General features: G+C 35.6%; 1 protein-coding gene across 3 annotated transcripts; it reads left to right on the forward strand.

The window, feature by feature from the left end:
* Positions 1 to 443: 443 nt before the first annotated feature.
* LOC143469726 (cytosolic phospholipase A2-like) lies at positions 444 to 7,904 on the forward strand. 3 transcript variants are annotated; one of them, XR_013119190.1, is made up of 20 exons: positions 444 to 586; positions 754 to 835; positions 1,006 to 1,160; positions 1,274 to 1,387; positions 1,514 to 1,551; positions 1,647 to 1,794; positions 1,924 to 2,060; positions 2,222 to 2,353; positions 2,433 to 2,526; positions 2,642 to 2,759; positions 3,529 to 3,665; positions 3,766 to 3,883; positions 4,072 to 4,222; positions 5,223 to 5,382; positions 5,559 to 5,670; positions 5,774 to 5,955; positions 6,159 to 6,345; positions 6,485 to 6,636; positions 6,748 to 6,891; positions 6,973 to 7,904. XR_013119190.1 is itself a non-coding variant. In XM_076967524.1 (19 exons), the coding sequence occupies exons 1-19, from the start codon at positions 578 to 580 to the stop codon at positions 6,820 to 6,822; spliced, it is 2,301 nt and encodes a 766-aa protein (XP_076823639.1). In that variant the 5' UTR covers positions 444 to 577; the 3' UTR covers positions 6,823 to 7,904. The 3 variants fall into 3 exon arrangements, 2 of the variants coding, with proteins under 2 accessions (XP_076823639.1, XP_076823640.1); XM_076967524.1 differs by having other exon boundaries at positions 6,748 to 7,904; XM_076967525.1 differs by lacking the exons at positions 444 to 586; positions 754 to 835 and having other exon boundaries at positions 1,037 to 1,160; positions 1,263 to 1,387; positions 6,748 to 7,904.
* The last annotated feature ends 361 nt before the right edge of the window (positions 7,905 to 8,265 follow it).

Here is an 8,265-nt window from a genome sequence, read left to right on the forward strand (position 1 = left end):
TAAATAGAGTGCTGCATCTCAGTCATTGTAAATTAGCCAGCCTTAAATTCAGCCAGCAGTGATAGAATGCAAACTAGTCTTAGTAAGCTTATCTACTGTAGGCCGACAGTAGGTTTACAGTACATCTTAAAAGAGGAAATGTATTAATTTATTCGGATTTAGTGCATAGTTACGCACTGCAAGGGTTTAACAATCTGGGTATTGAAGCGTAAACAACGAGATTATTATTTCAGCAGCGCAGAGTTAAACGGCAGTCAGGACACGTATTTAACGTTTTTAAAGACAATTGTCTACCTTAAGGTAGATTCAAGTTTCAACGATAAACATGTTTAAAAAACATTTTACTGGCAGTTGATATTTATATTTGAGGGTTAAAAGTGCCTGCTGCATACATTTATTAACGCAACTTTACTTACTATGCTCCATGCACATTATTTAGAGTGCTGGACAGTATGAAAACATATGTAAGAATTTGATTGCAGGAGTTTAATTACTGCATGAAATCCATAGCGTTGCTACAACCAAGGTAGAGGAAGTACCAATTTTAAGAGATACCGGAGGTACAAAAAACTTGAACATGTATCAGGTAAATCTGGCAAGTAGTCTAAAGAAATATGTCTAAAAAATGCTGATATTAACTTAAGATCTATACGCAAGCACAATATTAGTAGAATTATATAGCTACATTTTACAACCTATAGCAATCTATTGAATACTTGAGAAACTTTGCTAACTTGGTTGTTCCTATACCAGGTTAAGCGTGACCCCTGCCATCATCTTACTGTACATGTTTTAAGAGGAAGAAATATATCAAAAGGACGCATCGGAGATTTTTGTAAGTCATTCCGGCAAGATTAAAATGCGTTCCACTTATAGAGTCTTGCGCCCAGACACCCAGCACACCTAACAATACAACCGAATTTACGTATGCGAAGTGAAAAGAAGCTATACACATAACGCGGTAAACTACTTTTCAAATCTTTCACGGCGTGCCTTGCATTTCAGTCGACCTACCCGATCCTTACGTTGAAGTTTGTATCCATACCGCACCTGAGGGCAGAAAAGCAACCCGGCACGTTAACAACAACCCAAACCCAGAATGGAACGAAACCCTGAGCTACCTGGTTCCAGCAAGTGAGCACAGAAAGATAATTGCAGAGGTGAGTTTAACAGGGCTCCTTTCAACAAAATAAAGGTTGTTTCTGGTTTTAGAAGGATGGACGTAAAGTTACTTTAGTGAGGCATCTAGCAAACAACAATAGTTTGTTTTAAGATTAGCCTGATGGATGCGAACTTCATAAATGATGAAAGACTTGGCAAAGTAGAATTTGACATTAGAAATATTCCACTTGAAAAGACAGTTTTGCGTACCTTCAGCTTCAATGAGGTAAAATGAAATGTTTGTAAACTGTAGTTAGTTTCGGGATTTCGACAATCACCGTGTTGATATGATAATATGTGTAATAACTGTAAAACCTTTTCACAAAACTTTTATTTCTGCTTTTAATTCTAGACCTCGGATGTTGATATCGAGTTTAGAAAACATGTAATGTAAGTATACAAGTTGGCAATTACTAATTTTAAGAAAGTAAAAATATTGAAAGCTGAATATATAACAATGTTATTTTTACTCATATAATTAAAAGATATGATTCCGATCTCCGCTCAAGTTCTGAATTATGCGAAGATGAAAAGTCTTTTCGTAAAGCAAGAAAACTTAAAGCTTTTAAAGCCATAAAAAAGTTGCTTGTGAAACATAATTATGATACTGGAGGACCGCTCAATGCGGAAGGGGTAAAATGGCATTTTAAAAATAAATCTACTGTAATTACATCAGTTGCTAATCTACTGATGGTAACACAGTACATTCAATTACTGAAAATATACGCTTTTCAAAGCTTTAGAAGTTTTTGTTCGTTTTAGACGCCTATTATATCTGTGCTGGGATCTGGTGGTGGGCTTCGAGCTATGACTGGCTACGCAGGTGCTATGAAGGCTCTATACGACAGCGGAGTCTTGGACTGCTGTACTTACCTTACGGGATTATCTGGCTCATGCTGGTAAGGTTTGTACTTGCAATTGTGTTGCAGTTATCTTACGTACTGAACAAGCAAGTAATGAAAAGGATTTTTTTTATTTGCGATAGAGAACTAAAAGACAATGTAGTCAAGCCAAACAACCGGTATTCGGTATTTTTATTATGGTACTTCTTCCTTGATAGGTATCTTGCGTGCTTATATGCCCATGAAAACTTTCCAGAGCGAGGGCCAGCTGACGTGAATGCCGAGTTAAGACAATTAATTGCAAACAGCCCGTTCTGGTTGCTTCGTGCTGAATATTTTAAGAGATACAGGCAAATGTTCTTGCTGGTGATGTGTTTGGTCATTGTGAAATGTTTTACTAAAGTATCTTTTATTTGTCTTCTTCTGCAGTCATTGCCTCCATTCCAAAATGAAAGCTGGTCAACCAGTAACATTCACTGATCTTTTCGGGATGCTCATTGGTCAGACGTTATTGGGAGAAAAAGTGACGTAGACGTCAAAACATTTGGAATTAATCGTCATAACTCATTACTTGATTGTTCCGGAAAGTAAGGATAATTGAAGTTATACAAACTGTAACATGCTATTGTATTTCCCAGAAAATGCAAAACGCGAAGCTATCTGACTTCCAGGAGAAAATAAAAAGTAGTGACGCACCAATGCCAATAATGACATGTGTTCATGTACGGTCAACAATATCCGCAATGACTTTTCACGGTATGTTAATTACGCCTTGTCCACCCATATCGGTTTTGCGATATGGAGATAAACACACGCCATGTTTTTGTTAGATACGTTTGGATGCTTTACTAAGTCCAGTGCATTTGGAAAAACTTTCATTGTTAAAAGCGTCAAGTTTTAATCCAAGATAGTTTAAGACCTGATCATTCAATTTCGAGGAAGGCCCATTTGCTATTTCTTCCATTTGGCGATCAATTCTTAGAATTTTGGCATCCAGTAGCTACAAAGTGTGATTCAAGGGTGCTCATAAGTAAAAAAGTTTTAAAAACTTCCTGCCTTTGCTGCTATTTCCTTCAAGATGCAAAAAATATGATTGTAAAATTTTTTTTTAAACTGAACTGTTTAACTCTGTTTAACTCTATACCTTCCATAAACACTCCAAGGTTTCAGAGCATTTTCTATAAAACATGGTAATTTGATAAAATTCGTGTATAAAAATTGGCAAAACTTGAAAAATGGCTTCCATCAGTTTTATTTATCATGTTATTTTGAAAAGTAGGTTTGGAGCTTGCTTTGCATGAAATTTCATGCTTTTAAGAAACAAACCTAACTTTTTACATATATTAGCAGGACTAATCAGTTATTTGCACCGCTGAGACCAATTGGATTTTTGGACATATTTTTTAATTTTGCACAACGACATATTGTATGACTGATGCTGTCTTGCAAACTACTCTACCAAGGTCAACTGCGTGCCTGTGGCATGTGGTATGCTGTGCGCTAAATATATTGATTTTTTATTCAGATTGGATGGAATTCAATCCCTTTGAAATCGGCATTGCTAAATATGGAGCGTTCATGAACACCAAACACTTTGGAAGCAAGTTCATTATGGGTGTACTAACAAAGAAATTTGACGAAACTCCTCTGCACTTTCTTATGGTACTTCATAAAAAGTGTTACTGTACATATAGTCGTCTCATATGTCTTCCGTAACGTCAAACCGCATCATATAACTCGTAACTCTTTATGCGTATTTCAGGGAGTATGGGGAAGTGCATTTTCTATTCTCTTTAAGCGAATTATTACAAAAAACAATGTAAGTGTTGAAAAGTTTGCAAAATCTAACGACGTTGAACAAGAAACTCAGTTAGACCAACGTAAGTTGATAAATGGTCACTTTATGGTCAACGTATACCATGAATTAAAATTTGGTAGCTGCTCCTTCATTCATGTTCTGCTAAAAACGGCGTAGTTATAAATTTCATTAAGTGAGCGAGAGAGAGGGCGAGGAGTAGAGACGAAAAGAGATGCATGACAATAATTAATTCCAACCCTTTTTCTTTAGCCCAGCACGCAGATTCCAGTGATGATTCGTCTGATGAAGAAACTGATGACACGGATTCTGATAACGATTATGCAGTCGAGCATAAAACATTTCATCACTATGAGTCAGTTTCTTTTAGACAAAGCAGTGCAACAAAGCGCTGTATCGCCAGGTAATTTTTGCTTAAAATTGCTATCGTTCGTCTACACATCAGGGATCAACGAACTTTTTTCTACCCCAGACGGTAATTGTATTAACAAACTATTTTCTCTTTGTCCGTTAAAAACATTGAGGAATTTAGTTGACAGACTTTAATTCAGAACACTTACAACAATGATGTTTTAAAATTGTAGGTCGTTCACTCGAAGTTAAAAGCGCCGATTATATTACTTAAAGTTTTCCGAAGTTTAGAATTAGTCAAAGTTGGTGAAATTGACGACAAATATTAATTAATTAATCATAGAAATGTGGCCGCTGAATAGTAAACGCATGTAAGCATTCGATTAACTTCCGTTTTCTTGTAGCCTATATCTAAACTTTTGATATTGTTGATTATTGATACTATTTGATATTAATACCACTATCACACTGCACAGTGTGATAGTGGTATTAAACATATACAGAATATGTAATGAAAAACCGTTATAACCGTTTAGGTTAGGCGTTCCACCCTCGTTATGGCTTATAGGTTAAACTTCTACGTACAATTATACTTTAAAATTTTGGTTTAGATAGACGGTAAACTGTAGGATACAGATATATTATGGTAAGGTTTTAACAGAGATACAACTGAAATAGCAGTTACAAACAATAAAATGAGTGTCCCAGTAGTTTTCCAGATTATGCAAAATCATCCTGATGGCCTGGTTGGAGTCTTTGTCAAGATTATTTGGGCAAACAGGCCGTATGCTTAAACCCCTACTTTATGTTATACATTTACTGATGAAATACCGTGGCTAGTAAGGGATTTGGCTTGATATGCTCTTAATTGTATGTTTTGTGCATCAAAGATTTGTATATCGATTTGGAAGTCCGCCGCAATGCTTTCTTTTCCCCCAAAACTTCTTAATTTACCACAATTGCCGGGAAACCTACATGAAATATAGCGTACCAGTTTTCCCCAACTCTGGTTTGTTTGTTTGATTTAATCCGTGTTCTATCATAATTTACAGAAAACAGAGTTGGTTCCCAAACATGTGGAAATTGCTCGGATACAATAACAGCGTTGAACAGTTTGACGAAGTTGCGGAACAGTCGAAACCAATAAAACCTCGTTCGCGTTCTCTTCCTAACTTGTTGATCGAAAGTGTCGTCGGATCTGACATATTAAGAGTAGGCATATATAAGCAAACCATGACTGATATAAGCACTAAGCAGTGATGCATATTATAGTGGAAGTAGTATAGTACAAAACTTACAGTATAATAACCATCAAGGTAACCATCTATAAGTTTAACAACTATTAAGGCTTTCTTGATTTTTTAACATTTTTGCACATTTTTGCTTAGTCTAGGGAGTACCGAGCTGGAAAGATCCTAAATTTTATGAGAGGAATATCTTTGAGTCAATCTTCATCTTCCCCTTCCACCTTCGTTGATGCAAACAGCAATAATGCAAAAGGTGCAAGGAAAAGATCATATCTATACAATAAAACTAAATGCTGGGGCTTCACAAATAATGAACTTACTTTCATTTGTTTCGTCACTTTGAGTATGTTGTTCAGATGAAAAGTTTAGGAAGATACACGAAGCAATTGATGTGAAAAGAAAGAAGATCCATTTGGCAGACGCAGGCTTGACCTTCAACTCGCCCTATCCGCCAATGTTAAGGTCACAACGCTCTGTTGATATTATTCTCTCCTTTGACTTCAGTGAGAGATCAAGCGATTACAGCGAACCTTTCAAAGTAATCCTGAAACATTTTACTTGATACGTCAAATCATATTTTCTCGCTTGGAAATTTATACCAATGCACGGGGATGACGAAAACATAAAAATCGAAGTAAAGTTGGTTTTGAAAAATTGTATTCAACGTACAAGAACACAAACTAACTTTCTTCGTTTATAAATATTTCTTTGTGATATTATTGACCCCCACTTATCAAACAGGAACTTTTGTTGGCTGAGGCATGGGCGAAGAAACATGAGCTTCCTTTTCCGAAAATCGATCCAAGTGTTTTTGAAAGAGAAGGAATGAAAGAATGTTACGTGTTCAAAAATGATGACGACGAAAGAACGCCGATTATTGTACATTTTGTTTTGTGCAACATGAAATTTAGATGGTTTAAAAAACCTGGTGAGAAGTTACATACAATCAAAATAAAAATTTTAACAGCAACACCATTATTTCTTTGCTAAACATTTTGTCAATTTAGTAAAGTAATTACAAGTAAAATGTGCGTGACTTGAAACTGATAAAAATAAAAATTTTTCAGGCGTCCCAAGAGCTTTCGATGACACAAGTGGTGATTTCCACGTTTTTGGTGACCCCGAAACGCCGTATTCAAGTTTCAACTTCCAATATTCAAATGAAACATTTGATAGATTGCATGACTTAATGGAATTCAATACACTGTTGCATATCGATGTAAGTAATACAAAATTAGTGCTGTCATTTCTCGAGCAGCTATAGTTAACTGCCAACTAGCCTACAGCATTGTTTAAAGTTTTTATATCATCTTGTTTTTGATCAATGCAGACAATCATAGACGAAATCGTGTACAGCGCTGACCTTCGGCGACGAACCCAAATCCGTGGTTTTCACTCAATATGATGTCAAATGTCTTAATAAAACTAAATGACAACAACAGGAAATCTTTTATAAAAAATCTTCTAAATGCAGGTGGCAGCTTATACTCTTATGAGCTAACATTTCGAAGGTTAATGTAGACATTTTTCGGCTGATTTTACGCTTGTTTCCAAGGTTGTGTGTAGAAAGCAGCAAACCAAAGCTTGCTATTTGTAGCGAGGTCGGAAACTTTTCATGGAATGGACTTATACCTTGCCTTTGCATTTACATATGCCATCCGCAACATGATAAATATTTCATGTATAGGCTACATCTTTACAGTAAAATAAATTTGCCTTGTTTTGTTATGTCTGTGTTTCGCCAATGAACTGAAGATCATGTTTAAGGAATACATGCGTGACACCCTATAGTTGCACGACTCCAACAAACTATAATTTTTCTCTAATCTTGTTTATACTTGTGTGTGTATTTTGAAACGTAAGTGGGCATAACTGTTACGGTATTACCTTACGTATATACCAAATGCAAAGCGAGATTTTGACTTGTACCGACTACTGTTTATAGTTTGCTTCATTGTCCACTTTTGCTAACAAGCAGTGTTTCTTGTTTCATTGAGGTGTTTTCAATTCTGGTAAATTTGTTATTATTTCATAACAATTACTGCACCTTGCTGACAAAAGGTCATGCAGGTTAGACAATAAAGATACAGGTATAGAGCAAGAAGATAGGGTATACATATTCTCATACTTTATAACACTACAAGGTAACTTTAGATTGGTTTGGTATTAGATTTTAGACATATAACTGAAGTCATACCGGTTAAAGTTCAACTGAGGCTGGTATTTAACTACAAAGGTGGCCAGTACCTTGGTAATATAGTATACCGAATTACTTTACCGTGGTACTTTTTCAGTACCGGTAACGTCGGTATTGTTTTCCCAAATTACCAAATCCCTATATACCAAAATATTTTTTTGAGGAAAGATTGGTGAGTCCCAATACTTGTTACTTTTGAAATGATTATTTCAAGGTTTTGAAAAGTGTGTTTTGCAAAAGTTTATTTTAAATAAAGTTTAATGCCAATTTTGTAGCGCTCGTTGATCTTTGTATTACAATTATCTAAAAAGGTTGCGATGAATGACGTCACATATATGTGTTGAACTGGAGTAACCTGTAACTATATGCATTTATCTAACCAACATGAATACGTTTAAATTATGCTAATGCTGAAAAAATTCGCTTGCAGGCAAGATCCATTATATAAAAAGTACATGTAGGCCTACCGAGTACCAAACTACTTTTTTTGAAACCGTACCAAATTCCAGTAATGTCAGTAAATTTTTGCCAAATTCCGGTACCGCTACCTACAGAACTTCGAAAGTACCGACTGCCCACTTCTGTTTAATTAAAACAAGTATTTACTAAGTACAATACTTTCTGGATGAAAAAAGTCTGGTGTACATTGAC

The sequence above is a fragment of the Clavelina lepadiformis genome, chromosome 8 (assembly GCF_947623445.1).
Source record: "Clavelina lepadiformis chromosome 8, kaClaLepa1.1, whole genome shotgun sequence".
Lineage (NCBI taxonomy): Eukaryota > Metazoa > Chordata > Ascidiacea > Aplousobranchia > Clavelinidae > Clavelina > Clavelina lepadiformis.